Source organism: Mytilus californianus, unplaced genomic scaffold, assembly GCF_021869535.1.
Source record: "Mytilus californianus isolate M0D057914Y unplaced genomic scaffold, xbMytCali1.0.p SCAF_11, whole genome shotgun sequence".
Taxonomy (NCBI): domain Eukaryota; kingdom Metazoa; phylum Mollusca; class Bivalvia; order Mytilida; family Mytilidae; genus Mytilus; species Mytilus californianus.
In genome coordinates, this window is record NW_026262593.1 from 14,618,496 (window position 1) to 14,642,941 (window position 24,446).

Here is a 24,446-nt window from a genome sequence, read left to right on the forward strand (position 1 = left end):
TTCTGCAAATGCCTGTACAAAGTCAGTATTATGACATTTCGTTCCGTTTGTTGATAACGTTTGATTTTGTCAGTGTTTATGGACTTTCCCTCTTATGAATTTAGCTTGGAGTTTGGTATTTTTTTTAAATGAAGCATTTTCTATATTTTGCAAAATACACTTTTAGGAGATCAAAAAATGAAGTATTGCGGGAAAGGCTCTCAAATTGATACCCAACTCCCTCTACTCACGTGACACCATTAAGGATGTCAAAAGGTAAAATAAATGGTGCACAATGGCATTTTGTCATGATGAATCCGTAAAGGTTTGTTTGAAAACCTTTCACCATTTTAGGAGGAGTTGCGATTGGGAATGTAAAAATTTTGAAAGGGAAAAGTCTATTTTTGTGTATGGGAAAACCAAAAAGTCAGTCTTAAAACAAAAGTGTATGAATAATAATAAATCAAAAGTAGGGAGTGCGCAATGAAATTATGTAATGAAGAATCCTTAACATTTTGAATAAATTTTAATACTGGTTTAGCATGATTGTTTGATAGGATATTTGAAAATCATGATATGAAAGTAAATATTGTGGTAGGGGACAACCCAGAAATTCTTTGGATCAAAAATTCAAACAAGAGGTAAACAGTGACATAATGTCTTTTAGAATCAGTAAAATTTGATTTAATTCGAATCTTTGATGTAAGAGGTGTTCGGCAGGGGGATGTTCAACACGTGCAAGGTCCATGTTTTTGTATTGGGAACCACAGAAATATTTATGATCAAATAGTAAAATAGAAGGTCACATTGGCATAATGTCATGTATAATTTATAAAGTTTGATTGAAATACGACGTCATTGTTTTAGCAGGTGTTGCTGAATGGGGATGTTCACTCAGTATAATATGAAATGGCAAGTCCATGTTTTGGTATTGGAAATATGAAGTGCACAATGGCAATAATTATGTCATCAAGAATCCGTAAAGGCTTTATCAAATCGAGTCTTTGGTTCAGGAGGAGTTGCGAATGGGAATGTTTGCCCAGTAAATTCTGAAAACGGCAAAGTCCATGTTTTAGTATAGACAACATAGGAAATCAGTCATACCCCTTTGGTATGTTTGACCTCTCTTTCATACATATTCAAAATTATTTTAGCTATTTGGTGACACTTCTTGCATATCCAGTATATTTTGATGCCAACACATTGAATGTGGTACCACTCAAGACAACCGTCGCAAACGATAGATCCATATATATGCACGTCTGTGTCGCACACTTAACAGTTCCATTCTGCTATGTCCTTCTTTAGCGATATTTTGTGGTTTTGTTTTTAGCATTTTCCGAGACTCATCTGATAAATACTATTTGATTCGATTGAGATAATATATAAAATGTTCTCGTCAAAACATTTCATAGGAAATTTCTGAACTGGTACACAGTGTTCCTCTGAATAAAAATAGTGAGTTGTTTAAATCGTCCCCTTTGGCAAATGAGAACGTCGTAATGGTCAATACATCTGGAAGTTTAATCATGTTTATGACTTTTACATCATTATTAAATTGTTTAAATGTATTTCACAGATTGAACTCAAATCAAACATCTTTTAGATAAATGTCTGTCTGAATTGAAGATATTTTTGCAGGTAACAAAAATTTGTATTATTGTTACCTGCAATTTCCGTATGAAATTGTTACCCTGTCCGGAAATACATTTCTGCAATTAGACTCAGAAGTAACAATAATTATTATATATATTTACATTCAGTATATGACAACAAATTGTTTTCTTTTTGAACAAGATTCTGATATATGAAAAAACAAAAAAATTCACAGTGTAGCATGCATGAAAGCAGAAATCCAATTCTTTTCTATTTAAAAAAAAGACTCTCTGGCAGATAGGAACAAATATTAGTGATTACTATTTCAGAATTTGACTACACATGTAGTGGACCGATTGCTTCCCCCATCAGTTATGATACTTTTGAGATAGAAACACTAGCATATGTTTATCCTGCGAAAACATCATATTATTGTAGTTCATATGCCAAAATTGATGTATACGCTTTTTGTGCAAGTGATGGTGGTATCATTGAACTGAAACTAAGTACAAAACTTTGCTTTCAGTTGTGTTCTGCAAAACGCATGAATTAAATACACATATTTGTCTTAATTTGTATTACAAAAAAAAAAAACAGTTTTAAAGCTTGCAGATTGCTCATCATATATTTCATTCAATTCAAATTGTATTGGCAATGGAAAATAGTAGTACAGGAGCCGATAAAGTTTGTGTGTTTTTGTTTTGTATTGTATTTTCCGGGTTGGGGTTGGGGTGCGTCTCTTATAAACTATTTGTGTTTACAATGCATTTTACTACTTTTATACTGATGTCAAATACTTTTTTTATCCCTATTTTAATCTCCAGGGTTCGCCAATGTAATATTGTTATCGATCAAAAGATATTACTGAATGTACAAACAAAAAGAAGTATGAAAGGATTATGACTATACACTAAACAAAAGCACTTTTCATGTTTCCTCTCTAGTGCTGTAGTACGTATGTATAAGATTAGGATAATTCAAATCATAATACAGTTGTTAGAAGATTTGTTGTCAGTGAAAATAATACTATTCATTTACATAAGACATATCGTCAGAAATAGAGTCTTGTTTTATTAAATACACTTTCAACGACCAAACGTTTATGTTCATAAACATAAATTAGTCACAACCTTGAAACAAAACAAGGAAGGTTCAGACTTTGGTCGAGCATGGTTCAGGCGGCTTAGGTCGAGTATGGTTCAGACATCGGTCGAGTATGGTTCAGATTTTGGTCGAGTATAGTTCAAACTAAGGTCAAGTATGGTTCAGACCTTAAAGTTCTTTTGTTGAGTATTGTTAAGACATTAAAAAGCGGTCAAGTACAGGTCGAGAATGGATTTAGATTGTTTCAGACTGGACGCTTATAAGCTCATGTCTTTAGTATGGTCAAGATAAGGATCGAGTACAAGTTCAGACTGTTTGGTATGGTTTAGGCTACAGTCATATTGAGTAAAGTCCCGACCACTCCAGATTGATCGTGTAAAAATCAGTACAATCAAAAACAAAAAAAAGTGTCCATTTCAGACTTTTACTGGTTTGAAGGCAATGCTAAGGGATAGGCTGAATGCGATCTGTCATACCTACCTGTCAGCTTCTAAGCTGGTTGTCTCCTGTCCCTGGTGGACTGTCTAATAGTCGGAGGCGATCACGACAAAATGTCTTCGCGTGAATTCTGCTGTTCAATGTCACTCCTACTACTGGAAGGGCTTCTTTGTTCCTCATCTGAATTTTTCTCATCATCTGAGAAAGGCTTCTCCGTCATATTCCGAACCATATGTCTCTTATACCTCAGTCTGTTTTCCTTGCTGTGATGCTGAGTCTTTAATGGAAGAGTCATTGCCATCACCCACAATCGGGTATATATTCACCAATTCCACTGACTCCTCATCAGAAGATTCGATCTGTCTACAGTCTGGGATTAATATACTAGTATTTCTATTAGGTGCTCTTACAGGTGGTAATGCTGTTGGCATTCTTGTCCTTGCTTTCGGTATTTGTTTGTTTTTAAGTGTTTCTGTGCAAATTTCGTTTCTTTTACCACCATATAAAATTAAGAAGATGTAGTATGATTGCCAATGAGACAACTCTCCACAAGAGTTCCTTTTGCACCGTGTATTCTGGAATAACTATGTTTGGATGATCCAGAAATAAGTATGAATCCTTTACCCATTTATCGGAGAGCGTGTGTCTTCCATCAAATGCATTGATTCGTACCAGTACTCTCTCTCTCTCTCTCTTCTATACTGTTGTACCACGAACTTTGGTATCATAGCCTTCTTTCTGTTTCAACTGGAACTTATTTGACATCTTTGATGCAGCCTTGTGTGCATTCCGCAGTCTGTCTTTATAGATGTTGATATAGTCCTGATAGTTTGCTTTCTTCATTAGATTAAAAGCAATGTATACGGGCAATCTTGGATTTCTCCCAAATATCAAGAAGTATGGTGAGTAGCATGTTGAATCGTGCCTGGTGCTGTTGTAACAATACACCAATGATCCAACAAAAGCCTTCCAGTTTCTTTTCGCATTGTCCATTCTATTGTATGTGGTAACTGGTGGTGCGGGAATTTACCTTTCCTGTAAAGGTACGTACATAGCTCCTTATTTAGCTTGGCGTCAAACGATGCTCGTTGGTTTGAGTGGAGTTCAGCTGTTGTTTTTGCTGTCATATTCCTTGTACAAACCTTGTAAAATGGTCAGTAACAACCAAGACATACTGCTGTCTTCCTTTTGATGGTTCCAGGATTGAATAATCGACGCATACAAGCTATAAAGGTGCACTGGTCTCAATACTTACAAGTGGTGCTCAGGGGTTAAGAAAGGATTTCCGCCGTAAACCTCTGTCACAGTGAGATGGCTTTTTCCCTACATCTCTCGTTATAACGAGCCAAGAAAAGCAGTCTCCTCTCCAAGTAGTCAGAGAGTACTTTCTTTTTCATGGTATCCAATATCGTTGTGGTACGACTGGAAAATAATGGTGACGAGCTTTGATGGCAGAACAAGTTGTTTCTTTACTTCATCTTCGCTAGTATTGTTAACTACTATGTATAGGATATCATCAATGATCTGTAGATGGTTTAATTGTCTCTTCGATATCGGGTCTCCTTGATCAGGTTTCTGCTGTTTCTCAACCATCACTATCCTTTGTGTTATCAAATTGTGCTGTTGTTGATCTCATTTTCAATCTATGATATGATGTCCCTGGAAGATTGTTGATTTGACACTTTGTGCTCTTCATTCTGAGCTAAGTTGGGATAAGATTAAAATGGCCACCTGTGTAAATGTGAGCTGAATTACCTCAACCTTTTTTCTGGCATTTTTTAAATGGTTTTGTTTTAATATTTTCATGAGATAAAAGTTATACCAGAATGTTCAACTTTTGACATACAACCTGGATTTGTGTTTAATTTTGATATTGTTTCAACTTATGAAAGATACAGTTTGTAGAACCTTTTTTAATAGTGATACCATTTTGGAGTGATAACTATTCAGTGTATTGAAAGTACAAACATACCCATTCCACCACATCAAGCCAGTAAGATAAACACCAAAGACAATAAGGACAATATTGACATTAAGAACAAATAAGGCAATAAAACAGTTCAAACTTTATTAGCTCCAAAGATCGTGTAACAACCGTTGTAAGTAATCTTTTCTCTACGCTTAAGAGGTCAATTATTGAGGAATTTAACACCAAATTAAGGGAAAGAACTGGAAGGTTGAAAAGTGAGACATATGGTCTAAATATACATAACAATAACTATAAAATGAGACTTAGAACTAAAGAAAGGCAAATAGAAGAGCTTCAGGAAAAAAATGGCAGATTGCAACATCAGGTTCTTGGATGCACTTAAAGCTGCAAGCTGTAATGAACAGTATTCCAGGAAACATAACATAAGAATGGTGAATTTTCCAGAAAAGAGAAATGAGAACTTACGAGATGTTTTTCTTATAATTGAAGGAGAAGGACTTGAATGTTTAGACAGAACCATCAGATGTCATAGCAATATATCGCATCCCTGAATAATATCAAACCTGTGATAGCAAAGGTCCGTAACATAGAAATAAAAACGAGGATAAAAATTCCTGACGATATAACAAAGCGAAATATTGGACTGTTAGCTAAACGAAATGCTGAATTATGCCTGGTTCAACAACTGTAGTTTATATGGTTTATTGACGGACAGTAAACAAAGAATTAAATTGAAACTTTTTTGACAATGTAAACCAGAAAGTAAAAAAAAACTTTCTAGTATGTAAGTATCATCTTAACTTTTTTTTGTACTAATTTATTTTTTGATAAATGGGAAGTAACTCTAATTATAAAAGTGAGAATCGCTATTTTGGTTAATGGGAGGTAACTCTATATTTCATGAAGACATTGGTTAATGATTTTGTGTTTTATGATACGAGCTGCGTCGGAAAGAAATCAACATTATGCAAGGGCCTATATACATGTACATGCAGTATCGGTTTTGCTCATTGTTGGAGGCCGTAAGGTGACCTATAATTGTTTCTGTGTCATTTGGTCTCTGGTGGAGAGTTGTCTCATTGGCAATTATACCACATCTTCTTATTTTTATAATACTAGCATCTTAATGTGTGGTGACTGGAATGTTGTACATGGTTTTCAAATGGACACTTATTTTCTTAATTTATTCTGTTCAATGGAAAATAAATCATTTATATACTCTGTCTACCAATTCTCATGACACCCTATACCAAACACGAAGAGTTAATACGTATGTCTCATTTGACTATTTGACTGACAATTAAATTATTTCTGTATTTAATAGAGACAAACACATTTTTGGAGACTGTCAGGTGCGGTAACCATCATCAACATTTATTATGCACTTAATTATAAAACACAACAAGACAATTGGCATCATTTTCAATCAAATAACGTAAAATCTACAAAAAATAAGCGCATAATTAAAATATGAATACTACACATATACTGCACGAACTGTTATACTGAAGAATAATATTCCTATAGATAAAACATTTTACTCGATAGGTAATCTCCGCCCTTGTCGATAACTTTTCTCGAGCACGCACCACTAACAGGAATTCTCACTCTATTGTTATTAGAATTAGCCCACTTTTTATACTCGAAGATTCATACGCCTACCGTACATACATATGTTTATTTTCTCTATTTACTCTGTTCAACCGAAAATAAATCATTTATGTACACTGCGTTCCAATTTTCTCACGACACCCTAATACCAACCACGAAAAGTAAATACGTATGTCTCAAGTATTTGACTGACAATTAAATTATTTCTGTATTAAATAAAGACAAACGCCATTATAGAGACTGTCAGGTACGGTGACCTTCCTCGAGTGTACACAGAAAGCATGTCAGATGCCAAGTTTCCTAGAAACTGACAAACGTTTATCAAGATTGTCAGCAAAGTATCCAACCTTAGCTGCAGAAGCACCGCCTGATCTAAAACTATGTAGGCAAATATGGCATCTAAACCGATAAAAGAAGGTGCAGCTTTAACAATTTCTCTTGCACATGTATATGACAATTGTTCATTATTTTTTTTTAAAACATTTTGTGAACGAGTGGCGGAAGATACCGAAGAGGCATTCAACCCCTACGTCGAAAATAAACTGACAAAGACATGACAAGAAGAAAAAGACCAAAAGACAAACAACAATACACAAAACACAACACATTAAACTAAAGACTGAGCAACACGAACCCTATCAAAAACCTGGGTGATCTCAGACACTTGAAAAGGATTTATAAAGATGTAATATCTTGAATACTGCAATATGAGCGTCTTATTAAAATTGGGGATTTCGAAAAGTTTGACTATGTTGACTAGATCTTTTTATTTAAAGCTTTAAAAAGGTTTAATTTTAGTCCTTCGATGTGCAGATGGTTTAGTTCTCTCTATACAAGTTGTATAAATCAACAATGGTCAGCTATTATTTATGTCAATCTTGAAAGCGATTGCCGACGAGGGGACCCGCTCAAACCTTATTTGTTTGAAATTGATGTAGAATTATTATCTTTGAGACTTAAGTACAACCCCAATATTCACGGTTTCCTTATCAATTGAAAACAAACACTAATAGGTCTGTATACAGATGATACTTTTCTTACATTATATGGTAGTGAGAAATCGCTACAAGAAAGCATCAATTGTTTTGATTCTTTTTATATTTTATCTGGATTAAAAAAGAACAAATCAGAGACAAGAGCTGTTTTGATTGGTAACGGAAAAAATTCTGATCACATATTATATCCTAATTATAATCTTATATGGTCACATAAAACTTTTAGGAATAGACTTTTCTCTTGATTTAAATTGTATTGGAGAAAATGCTGGCAACATAGAAAATTAACATGACTAGGTAAAATCACTGTTATTAAGACTCTAGAACTGCCAAGACTGGTTCATTTGTTTATTACTCCTCTATAGAATTTACCTCAGTTACAATTAAATGACCTAAATACTATGTTTTTTTAATTGCATATGGAATGGACCGACTGATAGAGTCAAGCGTAGTACTCTTACTGTAGATTTTTCACAAGGAGGATTAAATATGGTGCATTTGCAGTCTTTCTGAACATATCTTGAGTTATCTTGGATAAAGAGATTTTCATCAAATGCAGACAGTACTTGGCAGAATGTATTACTGCAGAACTTAAACAGTTTGATGGTAACAGAGTATTTACATTACAAAAGGATAAGATTAAAGAAACGTCTAATTTTGGAAAGACATATTTTGTTGTTTACACATGGCAAAGCCTACTAAACATTTTACCTTATGAATTGCCATGTATGCATACCAATTCGAGTTACTTTATGTTAGAAGTGAGAGAAAATGTGAATGTGAGTAGCCTTTTTTCTTAGTAATTATATTCTTGTATGAATTTTAAAATAAATGGATAGTCTTGTGCATATTATTCAATGTTTACCCACAACAACCATAGTCAGGTGGTGATTATAGGGTATTGTAAACTCCTGACTACCGAAAACAAATAAAATATTAAAAAAAAATAAAAGGTTGTGGTTGATGGCTAGACACTCAGCAAAAGGAATTGATACATTTGCTGTACAGATGGCACGTACTGAGGTTATGTTGATATGTGCTCTATCGTCTGCTAAATGCAATCGATAAGTCTATCTGCATCAGCGTTGTTTTTTTCGGGACGGTACCTGATGGTGAAACGGTAGAAAACTAAGTCTGCTAACCAAAGATGGCCTGTAACATTAAGTTTTGTTGTTGTCAGGACATATGGAAGTGGTTTTTTAGTCTGTCCATACTGTGAACAGCTGTCCATATAGGTAATCTTTAAATATGTCTGTAATGGCCCAAAAATTCCAAAATATTCAAGCTTATGCGGCGGGTTATTTTTCTCTGCCTGCCGTTAAATTGTTTGCATAGCTTGTAATACGATTCTCACCCTGGCGTTCCTGGAATAGGACTGATCCTAATCCAATTCCTGAAGAATCAGTGTGCAGCTCAAATGGTAGGTTGAGTCGTCATATCCTAATATACGTGATAATGTGAGAAGTCGCTTCAAGGTGACAAAGCTGTCTCTTGAGCTTGTCCCTATTTCCGCGCTATCTACTTCTTGTCTTACCTTTGCATCCTTTCTTGTTTGTAGGCGATGGCATCAAATTAGTAAGTGGTCTACTTAATATCTGGTTGAAGTTCTTTCTATAGTACCCTACAAACCCAAGAAAACGTCTGACATCCTCTGGTGATGTTAATGTTAACAAAATAGTCACTATGTCTATCTTTTCTGGGTCAATCTCCTTTCCTACATATGACACTATGTGTCCTAAAAACTTCCCTCGTCTCCTCAAGAGTGAACATTTCATTGGCGCTAGCTTCTAGTTGACTTGTCTAATCCTCTCCATCTCAAACACGAGGTGCTTTAATTGTTCTTCATAAGTATTTCCGTAAACAATAACATCATCTTTGAAGAAACAATATATCCGCAGATTGTAGTCGGTCAGACAGTAATAATACAATCCTGCTAAACAATCCCAAAGTTCCACTACACTGGGAAGCGCATAGCTGTCATTTCAAGTTGTCTTTATAATTATAAGTTTCGTGTTATCCACAAATAGTGACAGATACTGAATATTTCAAGGTGATGTCGAAAAAGCAATTATTTGTCCAGGCATCTACCTAGTCTTTCTTTCGGGCGAAAAAGTAGAGTGATTTTAAAATATTTCCACTTATAATAGTCTACAACATTTTTTATTATGACCCTTCTTCCTGTTTTGACCAATGGTCAGGTGATGTGTCAAGCAGTTGTTTATAAGTTACTTTCTGGGTTCAATCACGTGACTGGTAAATGTCAATCGATACAATTAATTAGGAATTTTCCCTTTACTATAGTCTTAACTTTTTTAAGATGTTTTGATACACAAAAGGGAACTGCTAGTCTTAATTATAGAAAATGCAAGAGATTCTTGAAACCAAAAGAGAGAAAATATTATTTTTATTTTCTTAAGCGCAATATTTATACTTTACATTATAAACGATACACATGTTTACTGAATACAACTCTGCTAAAGTACATCTCCATTAATTTTGTACTTCTTACTAATGCTTTTAATGCAATATGTTTTCGTATAAAATGAATTACTGTTAAACAATAATGTTTTTGGTTTGAACGATTTATAGTATCTGACAGTATAGAGCTTATGGCGTAACCTTTTTCGTGCATATTTTATCTAAAATATCAAAGATTTTTTAAAAGAATCGGAAGTACATGTTAATTGCTAATAATTATCATGATTTATTGCATTTAATAAGTACAAATTGCTTAAGAACTTTTAATCAAACTCGATATCCCATTAAGATATGCCAACATCAATATCTTCATACATACATGTCCGTACGGTAGTCTATAGTTGCTTGTATCAACTTCATTTGAACTCTGATGAATAGTTATCTTATTTTCAATCATATAACTTCTCTTTTTTAGAGTATACGGGTAAAATGCAAGTTTTGTTTATTATTTTGAAAACTGCTTCAGAAACAGAGACAATCTGACGGAACAGAAATATTAAAAATGTTGACCTCTCCCTGTCGTCCATTTACGTCATAACTGTCAGGAGTAGTTGTCCTTAAATGACGAATTTTACCAACTTTTTCATCTTTGGAAATTATCTTGAAAACTATACTAGATAAAGAGAAACTTCTTATAGCAAAAATGATCAGCAATACAAGATCAACAAAAAGGAATTTTAGTCATGATTTCTATTCTTGTCTACAATGTTGGGGGTTGTCCATTGTTGAAAATGCACACCTACCTAGGTGAGCGACACAGGCTCTTTGGAGTCGCTATTTATATCTAGCTAAGTGAATTGGATTCTTTTGTATTTCTACCTTCTTTATTATCTTATTCATATTACCTCCCTTTCAATTATAACCCTCTTCTCTCATTTAGTATTGAAAAACGAAAAAGGGTATTTTTATATGCGAACAATAGACCTTAATCTAAAAACTGTAAGTTTGCTCTGAAAGATTTCATGAAAAGTGGCAGAAAGATACAAAAGTTTTAAAATTACTCACTGCTGCAGACGTTTGTCAATGTATACGAGCACAGTACTATTACTTGTTTAATATTTTGCTTATATCATACTTTTCGAACTAATGCTGGGTTCGATCTGGGACTTTTTTAATTGCATATAAATCGAGTTCCAATTCTTTTGTTCTTGTCCTGTGTTATATCACTTCTTTGTTATTGATTTTTCTTACTATACCATTTATACGAGAGGAAAAAAATACTCTTCCTGGTTTATACAATGTAAAATAGAATAAACGTATAAAAATCTCAAAAACAATAACTAAAATAGCTCAAGTTTTATACAAGGGATTGAAAATATCGCGCTTTTTTACAAAATGAGTGTAAAACTGCAATCAGGGAATTTTTGTGTCTACACAACGTACCATTGCTTATAATCTTTTGCATGTATTGAGCCTCAATGAATCAAATGTTATCAAAAAGGTCTTTGTTGATGTTCTTTTAAGATTGATATAAACTGCTGATTTTGATTTTATGATTACAAAATTGAATGATCAAGACCATAGTTTAGAAGAACATGGCTTTTTTGGCGGTAGGGGTCTGTGATGTCATGTATTGTGTTAGTCATTTTATTTTTAATCAATTCTTTTAGTATTCATTTTTTTATTGAAAGTATGAACAACGAGAAAGGAATATATCAATACTTTTTGTTCAGGAAAATATTATACGGTTTATATCTTTACACTATCATTTGTTCCAATCTACAAACATTTGGACTACTCAATTCGTACCTCTTAAACAAATTTAAGAAATAAATCATTTTCTGTTAGATAGTGAAATAAATGGATATGCAGGTGCTATGATATCAAACTTGCAAACTGAAATGTTCTTTTTTTCATGACAGATATAAACACATTCTGACTTTTAATCTAATTTACAGTTTGTCATTAGAGCTATAGAATTAACTTTAATACAGTTGATGTTGCAATTAAGTGTGTTAAAAATATATCTTAATTGTTAGTAGTACTAATTTTAAACAAAATAGTTCCTACGCATCGCTTTAACTTTAAGTAAAATAATTTGGGAAGGTCGGTATCAAATAAAAGCGAAAGCACTTTGATCACTATAGAACCCTAGTTGAAAGCTCGGTTTGGATTATAAAGAAAACATATGAAATTAAAATAAGAGGGGGTATTTGTCCATGTTGCTCAGATCAGAAGTACTGCTTTTGTACTACCAAACTGCCTCGTATCTAATATGCAGGTAAAGGTATGTTAAATTTTTCAGCACCAGCCAGGACATGATATAGTTTTGACATGCAGTGACTATATTTCAACTTAAGACAAAATGTATAGCTATGAATGCTTAAAATTGCAAAATTGAACTACGAAAACAAAAGGGCTACAACTTAGAGGTTTTATTTCTTTTAACTTAATGTAATAAATAAATGAATCTAATTAAACTTTAACATTAACTTTAATGCAAACTATTAACATTTAAAGATCATTGATTGCAGTATTTCATCAAATTAAGTATTTGCTTTGAGTCTGCATTCATATGTAAATGTGCAAATGATCATTAATTTGCTTTTGTCCCGTTTTTAAATGATTTAAACACACTACCTTTGACTTTATGGCAGAAAAATATCAGTCATTTTGTTGGAACGTTGTCCAAATAACGAATCTGGAAAAGGTTCATATCCAAACAATTTGAAGTCATTTTTATACACATTCTGTAGTTTGTACATCGAATCAATAGGAATATTATTATACGCTTGAATAAACATTTTCTGTCTTTGTATCAACAGATCCTCCTTGTTTGATATTTTGTGTGTTTTCAAAATAATTGTAAGTAATTTTGATAATGATATGTATTGAGACTCTTTTTCATTTAAGGGGAACGAATAATTCTCCGAAATTATGCCCCTTGTCTGTAGCTTCCTCCAAATTCGTTTCAATCCAGTATACCGACTCATGCATCTATCAGACTGTTGTCGAAAAGCAATTACAGCTTGTACAGTATCATATATGGCATCAAATTTATAATGTTCGCTAAAATTATGTGTTATGTAAGGCGTTGAGTTTATTCCAAATTTATCAAAAATATTCATAGTATCATTGAGAAAAGTTTCCATTTTGCCAATATAATGATATTGGACATTGCATGGTCTACATATAGAACTTATGGGAATAAAATGATCGTCCAAATTTTCTATTGGTGTTTGAATGATGTACTCTACCAGACTTCTAAACGTAACATCACTTCCACACGAGGTTTTATTACGAATTGTTTTCATAACGACGACACCAAGCGTTTTCCAAAAATACGGATTAGGTGAATACAATTTATCGATATACGCTGACAAAATCCGGGAATAAGGATTTCTGGCGAACATGAAACTTTTTGTTACTCTTAACATGTTATATGTCCAGTTCATGCTATTCATTGCACAAGTACGACGATATTTTCCCTTTTCGTCTTGTGGTTTTATACTGAAAGGGGATACTTTTAAGTCTTTGTCTAAGCAGTGAAGAAGACGTCTCCAAAATGTCGATCCTCCCTTATAAACTCTACAATAGGCAAGCTGGTGCTTGTATATTGGCATTATACTGCCCTTAAAAACTGCATTCATTTTGCTTTCATTGAATGTTTCTGAATAACATAGATGTTTTGGAAACTGGTAACCATCTTTCAATGAGTTCTCTTTAATCTTTGTACTTTGGATGTTCTAAAAGATATAAATAAATAAATGTAGTAGCAGTAGTAGCTGTAGTAGTGTACGAAAATGTCTTTTTTGTAAATATGTGTAGGCCATAAGCCAGTTAAGGAAGCATATTAATTAAGGACTCCCCTGTTGTGAATAACATCATTTATTATCGTTTAAATTTTGTTATCCTTAGCTTCTAAAGACAGGTTCCATTCGTTTGATGTGTTTGAGCTTTTGATTTTGCCATTTGATAAGGGACTTTCCGGTTTGAATTTCCCTTGGAGGTCGGTATTTTTGTTAATTTACTTTTTGCATGTTCAATATTGTTGTTTGGTTCTTGATATTTTTTCTCGTTAAGAATTGATTTGGTTATTATTTAAAGTGAAATAAGGCATAGTTGCATATTAATGTTGTGTTTTTGTTGTGTCGTTGTTCTCCTCTTATATTTGATGCGTTTCCCTCAGTTTTAGTTTGTAACCCGGATTTGTTTTTATCTCTATCGATTTATGAGTTTCGAACAGCGGTATACTACTGTTGCCTTTATTTACCAGATAAACAAATTCGATTTTAGAAATGAATACATGCTTTCCAAATTGTATTAATGTATAAAACAACTACACAACTATAAAAACATATTTGTTTGTTTATTTGTTATATAACTTCTTATTTTGTCTTCCAATTTAATTTAAACAATATTTTATTTAAATGAATTGAATTGGTTTGAGCAACAGACCAAGCCTATGAAAGCCCTCTCCACACAAAAAGGTACAATATATCACTTTTAAATAAAACAACACATACGAAATTATAATGACAATTATTTTTTTCAAAACGACCTCATAGCTGCCAGTTACGTTGCTTCAAATGGTTTACTCAAAAAAATATTATAAATATGCTAAGTAACAAATATTGATTAACATTTGATAAAACTACGCGTCCAGTCAGCTGTTTAATATATTCTTTTTATAATAAGTTATTTTTACAAAACAAAATGTTTGACATCGTGTACTTATTTTCACTAATTTAACGCACATGAAGAATAACGACAGTTAGCAATTTTCCATGTTATTACCTCAAAGAATCATAAATAATAAATAATAAGAAGATGAATTTAGAATAAAACACAAACAAAAAGTAGTTTGAATGATGTGTAAAACAATGGTGTATTCGTTTATTTTGTCGTCTGTTGTGTTCATGGATTATTAGTTGATATACATATCTTTTTTCGGATTTTTATAATCTTTTTTGTTGTATTTGTAATAGTTAAATCCATGACTGAGAGGGAGAGATTTCAACACAAGCAAAATAAATAATAAAGCATGGAACATGTGTGTTAATGCCATATCAGTTCATGCAAGACTTTTTGTCCGTCGTCGTCGAATTACTTAATAGCTTGTTAACGTTAATACATTTTTAAAATAATCACTTGTAAATGAATTAAGTCTTAATCATATTAAATGACGTCATGTTCAGTCTTTCAGTCTATTTGCAAACTTACACTTGTGGTAAATTCAGTAATGTTCAGACGATTCTGTTGCAGTCAATTCATTACTGTTTAGTAGCTTTTCTTTTCTGACAATTCAGCATGATGTTGATGTGAACAGATAAATAACAGCTACAGAGCAGTCTTACCATAGCCTTAACAGATTAACTGCAAGCGAATTGTCTAAACAGTACTGGATTAATTGCAATGGATAAGTCTAAAAATGCACAGAAAGACTGAAAATGATTTAATAATTTATTGTTCAGTCTTTTGACAGTTGGTCGGATCAAATTGACCGTTTCAGATAAAAACTGGTTTTCTAGCGTATGTTGACCAAAAACATAATAAATGCAAACTAAAAATATTATTTAACCAGTAAAATTGCATAGTAGAGAGGCAAGTTCAAAGGGAAGAGAGTAAACTATTTTGGAAGATAGGTCTTTTTTCATTCTATTTCATTAAGGAATAATCTAACCAAAGAAAACGAAACCCCATTTGTACAGCATGTAGATCATATGCTTCTCACCTTTTTTTTATGATCTTCATATCTCATTACGTAAGAAAAGTTGTTTGTAGTGATCTTGATATTACTGAGGTAAAGCATCATATACTCCCTCGTGGTTTTTATATCTGAATGAAGGAGAAAAATGAAATAAGAATGAATTATAAACATCTGACAATAGGCAAATTAAAGGAATCAATATATCTCACGTGAAAAGAGTAAAATAACAAAAATACCGAACTCCAAGGAAAATTCAAAATGGAAAGTTAACGGTCAAATGGCAAAATCAAAAGCTCAAACACACCAAACGAATGGGAAACAACGGTACAGTAATACAGAGAATGGTGGATTAAACCTGGTTTTATAGCTACATAAACCTCTCACTGGTAAATGGGATTAGCTAATATAATAGATTGATACACTGATTGGTCGATTTGCTTTATTTACGTTCAATGTCAATTATTTCATGCACATTCGGTACTATGACAAATTAAAAATCAATCTGATAAGTATGTACTGTGCATACTTGTAAATGTAAATTAGACAATGTACGATTTTTCCTTGCAGCGTACCAACTAAGCATTTTTCAAAAGGGTTCTTTAACATGGAGAGAGCATGACATTCTACCTACATGAAGGAAATAAGTTTAACGTATATAAGTCGTAAAATTAAAACACACAATATAAATCGGCACAGTGCAGCTACCAATAAAATGACACCTTCGAACTTGAGACCACAGATTCAACGTGTAATCGCTATTCGCTATTTTAGGAAGCTAGCTAAGATAGCTACTGTCTACTACTTCGTTAGAATTTTTAATTTCCTCTTTCTGGAGTCTTCCCATGACAGAAAAAGATAGATCTGCAACTAGAAGCGTGCAGTAAGTACTCATAAGAATTGCGAACATTTGAATCGAGTTTCACTGATGAGTCTTTTGTAGACGAAACGCGCGGCCGGCCTTCATACTTATAAGCTTGATATCTTTGAAGACTTTTTTTTTATGACGACATAAAATCTTGCCATAAGGAAAACAAATATTGTCACCCAAGAAATTCATAGCTTTAATCATGTCTGCTCGTGTCCAGACAAAATGATACATTTGAAAATAAAAATAGACAGTTGATTATTACACTATATGAATTATGAAGAGGCAAATCAATAAGTTTACTAAATTATTTTTTATTACGTGAGATCATGTTTCAGATCAGATTATGTGGAAGAGTAGTCTATAAGGTAAAACTGTAATACAACACGGTCTATATAATTCAGTTTTTTCTAAGACCACACCAAAATTTCTTACACGCCAAATATTTGAATGCAACCGTATGAAGGATAAATAATTTTAAAGTAGAAATACATCTATTAGAAGGTGAAATAATCGGGATTAATAAAAGAGAGGCGAAAGGTACCCAAGGGACATTCAAACTCATAAGTCGAAAATAAACTGACAACGCCATGACAAAAAAAAAAAGACGCAAAGACAAACAACAGTACACAAAATACAACATAGAAAACTAAAGACTGAGCAACATGAACCCCACTAAAAACCAAGGGTGATCTCAGGTGCTGCGGAAGGGTAAATCAGATCCTACTCCACATGTGGCACCTATTGTGTTGTGTAGTCACGATGACCATATCTCTCTACTTCAGTCAACAGTTGTTCTAAACTTAAATCTTTCGAAAATGCGAGTTAAATATATAAAAAGTCAAATACATTGTCATAAATCTACATGTGTTACTTAAATTCTCAAAAATACGAAAATGAATTAGTCGGTTAATAAGAAATCATGCCATTCTACACTTCATAGAAGATTTCATACAGCAATTTCATAAATAGTTCAGGATGAAATGCTCGTGACCTATACCCAGCACAAACTATATACAGAAAAAATATTTATTATTGTTAACATCTTTCAACTGATAATCATCTTAGTAAAAGCATTCCTTTAACATCTTTCAACTTATAATCATCTTTAGTTAGTAAAAGCATTCCTTTCATTTTTTAATTAAAATCGATATATTTACAAAATGAAAAGTCTTTATTGAAATTTCCCGTGACAATGAGTAGACGTGTGTGTTTGAAAATCGATTGTTCAAAATAGGTAGATTGCGGTCAATTGCATCAGCTATAAGAAATAAAATATCAGTGTGACAATATTTTCGATATGCAATTTCTTCAAACAGTTATAAAAGAAAGACAAAATTGGATATATATATTTCAAATAACATGGGCTAACAGATATTTTAACACAATTCTACAATCATGGTTTCGAAATAACTTTTATTTAGTGTAGTTGCCGCATTTCATGTACAGGAGGGGTATTTACAAAATAACCAGTCGAGATACGGTTGAATTTCCTAGTCTTCAAGCTTTATAGATGAAGGAAATATCTTGTCACAATTGGTATTCTTCGCAAATACCCACTCCTTAACACGATATCTTACACCGATAACCAATAGATATAGTTTAGTCAAATACCCACTCCTTAGCACGATATCTTACACCGATAACCAATAGATATAGTTAAGTCAAATACCCACTCCTTAACACGATGTCTTACACCGTTAACCAATAGATATAGTTAAGTCAAATGTTTGGTTTTATGTTCTTTTGGAAGAGCACTTACAATCTAAGTCCCTCTCCTCATGCAATAGTTTAAAAACATTTGACCTCTCTACTCTTTCTAAAAGTATTCCTCATTCTAAACTGAAGAATTTGTCAATCTTTGTTTCATAATTCAGATGGTCAACGTAGATACACATATCTTGTTTAAGGAAGGGACAGATCTTCTATGTAAACCAAACATGCTGATTCAAATAAAAAAAGTTTATTGACGACTTATTTGTTAAGTTTGGAGGACGTTTTTCAACAGATAATTGGCATGCCTATTGGGACCCTCTGCTTGCCGTTCCTTTATTTGTATAAATCAGGCGATGTAGCAAATTCAAGCAGTGCCTGCATATGGAGTATATATCTCATAGTTGATACGATATTCCAGGGCTCTCCCTATCCGGATTCCATTGATAGAATGTTACTTACTGATTACAATGAAGCTATTGCACCAAGGGCTTCAAAAGGTAAAATTGAAGTGTGATTCCTTCAGACGTTTTACACCATCATGATTTGTTTGACCGTTATTGAAAATATGTTTCGCAGATGACAACGGATATGATCATCGGAGCGTAACCATAATTATGTCCTCTAAGTTTCGTCCTCGATTGTGACTAATCAAATATGACTTATAATCTTATTTTGCCTTAGAAGAAAGTAACATGACAAATATTGCAAAGTACCTCGCACTTAATTACAAAGGATATGCCTTTCTATTGACTAGCCATTACTCCTACAAAAAGAAACGATTGTAAATGAGCAGGTTAATGTCACCGCAGTTGTTTCATTAGAAAATAAAATACCTATAAGGAAGGATTGAATCGGTATCAGCAAAATCATACAACTGGTAAAACCACGAACAACACAAAAAGTGACTTAACGTCCAAAACAAAAAACTACAAACACTGTTCGGGAACAGTTTGCGATTCCAATGCGTGCAAAAGTTGACACATTAATTTTCATAGTTACAGAAAAATGAAGTTATTTACTAACATGGTATTTGCTCCCTGAGATTTGCCTTCAAAGATTTTGGGCTTAGCACCACTGTTGGAGGAGTTATGACCCTTTACAAATTCCATTTGAGGAAAAACTTATTTCCTCATGGGAAATCAAATTATGATTATGATAATTAAGGGGTGTTGTGTTTTATTGAGAAATAATTTATTATGCCACGAGATTTTTGTCTAGCAATCAAAAGGGTGAAATCTTCATGAATCATCCAAATATTATTTACCCTTAAACATGAGCAGTAGATTCAACGTGGTGAAAATACCACACCAAGTTATGATCATTAAGAAAGAGCGTCGAGCCATCATACCATTTACAATCAAACTGGGTTCTTTTCTTATCTGCAATACAAGAAGGTCCTTATTTAACTTCGACATGAGATATAAACCAATTCAATTTAAAAAAAAATCTGTATCTATATTATCAATATTTTAAATGTGATATTGAAAACAAGATAAGCAAAAACACATACTTGCCAACATGTTCAGACTCCTTCAAATACACATATTTAGTCAAATAATAGTTTCTGATGAACTAATTGGCAAATAGAATGAAACAGATGCACAGTAAATGAAAGTCTAATCGTAACTTATTTTCAATAAAAATACAAAATACATTTGTAATGAAATTATAACTCTATACATTACTAATGGATGATTGATATGATTAAAAGGAAAAATAACTATTATCGTACTAGGAAAATGCGAGCTAACACAAGAACAGAATAAATTTAGATTTTTCAGGAGGTTCGTCTAATTAAAAGTTGTCAGAAACATAGCAACAGATTATACATTTTATAGATGTTAAGTTTCATATCTATTAAGGCTAAATGAGTAAATGGACCACAAAAAAACTGTCTATCAAAAGCCTTGACTCGATACTGAAGATAGTACATTAAACACAAACATAGCTTTACGGTGAGATTAGTTTTTCGTTTTTATGTTGCAATATTCTTGCAGTACCTGCTTCGGGAGTATTCATTTCCTATATGTGACCCGCCATGACATTTCCAGACGTATGGAGGTACAATATCATTGTGAAAAAAACTATATATATATATATATATATATATATATATATATATATATATATATATATATTTTAGAGGCATTTTCTAAATTAAGGCATTTTGTAAAATGAACGAATTTCAGGCAATTTATGAAATCCCTAACCTTGATATGCATTCTATGAACAAAGGACTAAAAATACCTAGTCATTTCGTAAAAAGACTGAAACTTTGAAACAAAATTCAACGAGTTGCCTGTTCAGTTTCAGGTAATTTGTTTAAAAAAAAGGATAATTTTCATTGAGATGCAAATAACCAATGGTTCGGTAAAGTTGAGTTTATTCTTCAAAAACCAGCTGGGACATTGGGACAAGTTTTATACTTACTTCATTACCACAAGTTTGAATTACATTTCCTGAAAGAGAGAAATGGCTAGTCAAGTATATGTGATTATGCGTTATTCCAGAGTCTGCGTTTCCGGTCAAGATTTCCATGATAATTTCTAATAACAGAGACGCTACTTAAAAGGTTTTATTAAGAGCTGAACTGTTTACAATGGGCGAACTTGCAGTTCTGAATGAATCGATGATCCGTACGAAAGATATACGGGCAAAATCATGACTTGATTCAACTTTACGAATTATAATTCTCACAAATGATATCACAATCTAAATACTGATTATCAGGTTGTCTGCATGTTGATATTGTAAATTATCATGTTGATATTGTAAGATATCAGCTGCGAGTCGTCACAATATGATTTTTTTTGTCAAGTGAACGCAACGAACGAGTTCAAAAAGGATTCATATTGAGTCAGAAGCTGACATTTTTAATATAGATATTATGAAAAATCTGTAAACGATTTATCGGATTATATTTGTGTATTTTGCACGAAAGAAACTATTTTTTTTTCTTTGTTTCACCAGCTAACCGGAAGATGACTTGATAATTTCGGGTCAAACTTATCAACGTTGGTTTATTCATTTTGACGTCACTGATAGGTTCGGGTCAAAGTTATTTAGGCCGGGTTAACGTACTTGACGTCACAAAGCCGTAATATACAATTTTATGAAGAGCTGAGCAGAGTGATACAGACAGTGGGAACACCGATAATTTTCGTTTTCAGGCCATCAGCAGCCCGAAAAGTATTATTTATTCAGGAGCATATTCTACCGCGTCTAGAGGACGTAAGTTAAGACAAAGACGGGTCTATGTTGCTTATTATTCATTTCTAGTGACAAAGCATGAAAATGAGCTAACAACTTTTACTACACTTAAGTCGAAAACACATCCATGGGACTACTTAGTGAACACTCATTGCAAAACCACTATCATGAGACTTCCTATGCTATACTCAAGGCAAAACACTACTATGAGACTACCTAGACGACGCACAATGCAAAAACACTACCATAGGACTAACTAGGCGACATTCAAGGTAAAAAAAAACTACCATGGATCTAATGAAGGCGACACTGAAGGCAAAACACAGTCCTAAGAAAACCTAGGCGACACTCAAGGCGAAAAACTACCATGAGACAACCTAAGCGACAATCAAAGCGAAAACACTTTCATGAGACTACCTAGGCCACACTAAAGGCGAAACACTACCATGGCGACACTCATTGCAATAACACTACCATGAGACTTCCTATGCTATACTCAAGGCGAAAACACACACTGCTATGAGACTACTTAGACGACACACAAGGCAAACACACTACCATAGGACTACCTAGGAGACACTTAAGGTTAAAAGACTAACCTATAAAGACAACAGTAGTATACCGCTGTTCAAAAGTCATAAATCGATTGAGAGAAAACAAATCCGGGTTACAAACTAAAATCGAGGAAAACACATCAACTATAAGAGGAAAACAACGGAACAACAGAAACACTGGTTTGCAACAAAATCAAATGCCAACATACATAGAAACGAACTATTTGATAACAACTGCCATATTCCTGACTTGGTACAGGCCATTTTAAGAAAAAATGGGGTGTTGAACCTGGTTTTATGGTTAGCCAAACCTCCCGCTTATATGGCAATGTTAAAAAATATCGCTAAATGACAACACTACCTACGTGACAGAAATACAGCACAAACAAACGCAAGAATACTCAGCACAGAGAAACGCACAAATAAATAATATAATAGTCGTTACAACATGTAAACCGCAGAATAACAACGAACATCTTCCATTAACGACAGCACAGGACATCACAAACAGGGACGTATTTTTGTAACGAATATATAATCTTGAAATTCATACAATTATTTTCACAATAGTAGTCCAAACAATTATCATGACTATGACGGTATTGAAAGGCTATTTTAAATAAATGCTGTGACGACGTCATAATTATTTGGACTAACACAATACTTTATCCATGGAAAATGGAAATTAACTTTGCGACACTCAAGGCTACAACACTACCATGAGACTACCTAGGCGACACAAAAAGCGAAAACAGTACTTGAGACTATCTAGGCGACAATAAAGTCGAAAACACTACCATAAGACTATCTAAGTGAGGAAAAAAAGTGACTCGCAAGGCGCAAAAAGTAACATCAAACTTCCTAGGCGACACTCAAGGCAAAAATACTACAATAAGACTAACTAGGCTTTGAACTAGCTGTCAGCAACTGCGAGTACTCTCAGATCTGTCCTTTGTGTCTTTTTTGTTGTGAGGGATGTACAAATACCCTGCCACGTCCGGTCTGTGTTTTGTTAAATGTTTTCTGCTTTGTATCGATTTGATGAGTTAAGCCCTTTTCAACTGATTTTTATAGTTTCTTTTTATGTTGTGCTGTAACACCAATGTCCCAGGTTAGGGGGTGGGTTGAGAGCTCACATGTATAACCCCGCCATATCCCATGTCAGGAGCATGTAGTTCAGTGGTTGTCGTTGGTTAACGTCTGTCAGATTTGTTTTTCGTAAATTGTTTTGTGATAAATTAGGCCGTTAGTTTTTTCAATTGAATTGTTTCATATTTTTCAAGTCGGGGCCTTTTATAGACAACTATGCGGTATGGGTTTTTCTCATAGTTGAAGGTCGTACGGTTGCCTATAATTTACGAACATCCACTTCATTTGAACTTTGTTGGATAGTTGTCTCATTGACAATCATACCATATCTCCTTATTTTTATATTTAAGCAAAAGGAAAACCAAAGTATAAATAAATACAAAAGCTCCGTGTTGAAGACCGTACTTTCACCTATAATGGTTTTATATATAAATTTTGACCTGGATGGAGAGTTGTCTCATTGGCACTCATACCACATCTTCTTATATCTATAAAAGCATCGATGTATAGCTAGTCATAAATTACTTGTACAAATGATATCTTTATCTTTCATCATTTTATCAATCATGATGATGATCAAATGTTGGATTATGAGAAAAGGATTTTTGACGAAGTAAGAAAAAGGCAGACGGTAAGATAATTAACTTTAGATTACCTAATGTGTTGTTTTGATTATTCTATATTTTGCTTATAGCTTGCTACAAATATCAAACATGATTTAAATAAATTAATTTAGACGCTTCAATAATGCAAGCGAATGAAAAAAAAAAAATAAATTGGAATGTAATGGGAACATCGCATTGGAAAGACTGTACTGTGTTCTTACAAGTAGCTTAACTTATATCATTATGATCTTACCTGTAAAATGCTATTACGAAACTCGTGTGGAAAACAGATTCCAGTATCATATATAATTCAAAAATAAAAGTTTTTCCTTGAGGATCACGAAAAGAAGAAAAAAGATTATTTAGATAACGAACACATGTTGACATATCAATTATTAATAATCAATAATTTTTAGATTACATGGTAGATTGAGATCAAAAGAAAATTGCTTGAAAATATAATATAGAAATTAATATAACTAGAGGCACATATTTTATTACTTTTTGAAAGGTGTTTTGTAGATAATTTCCCTTCGGCGTCCGTTCGTTGTACTTTGCAAAAGGGTTTGCTTCTGTAAAATCTATCTTTGTATACGTATCATTGGCATTCATTTGTTTCAAATAGT

General features: G+C 33.1%; 1 protein-coding gene across 1 annotated transcript; it reads right to left on the reverse strand.

The window, feature by feature from the left end:
• Positions 1-3,356: 3,356 nt before the first annotated feature.
• On the reverse strand, positions 3,357-24,149 carry LOC127720801 (carbohydrate sulfotransferase 9-like). The gene is made up of 7 exons (XM_052227551.1): positions 24,074-24,149; positions 20,793-20,821; positions 19,627-19,741; positions 15,806-15,909; positions 13,213-13,817; positions 9,188-9,309; positions 3,357-3,559 (listed from the first exon to the last, which is right to left on the reverse strand). The coding sequence occupies exons 3-7, from the start codon at positions 19,706-19,708 to the stop codon at positions 3,357-3,359; spliced, it is 1,116 nt and encodes a 371-aa protein (XP_052083511.1). The 5' UTR covers positions 19,709-19,741; positions 20,793-20,821; positions 24,074-24,149.
• Between the last annotated feature and the right edge of the window lie 297 nt (positions 24,150-24,446).

Excerpts from the sequence above, each read along its gene's own strand:
- LOC127720801 (XM_052227551.1), bottom strand. The coding sequence starts at position 19,708 with ATGATGGCTCGACGCTCTTTCTTAATGATCATAACTTGGTGTGGTATT. Across the intron at positions 9,310-13,212 it reads ATTGGCAAAATGGAAACTTT|ACCAGAGGATGTCAGACGTT; the intron begins TCTCAATGATAC and ends AACATTAACATC. Across the intron at positions 3,560-9,187 it reads AAACAAGAAAGGATGCAAAG|CAAGGACAAGAATGCCAACA; the intron begins GTAAGACAAGAA and ends AAATACCGAAAG.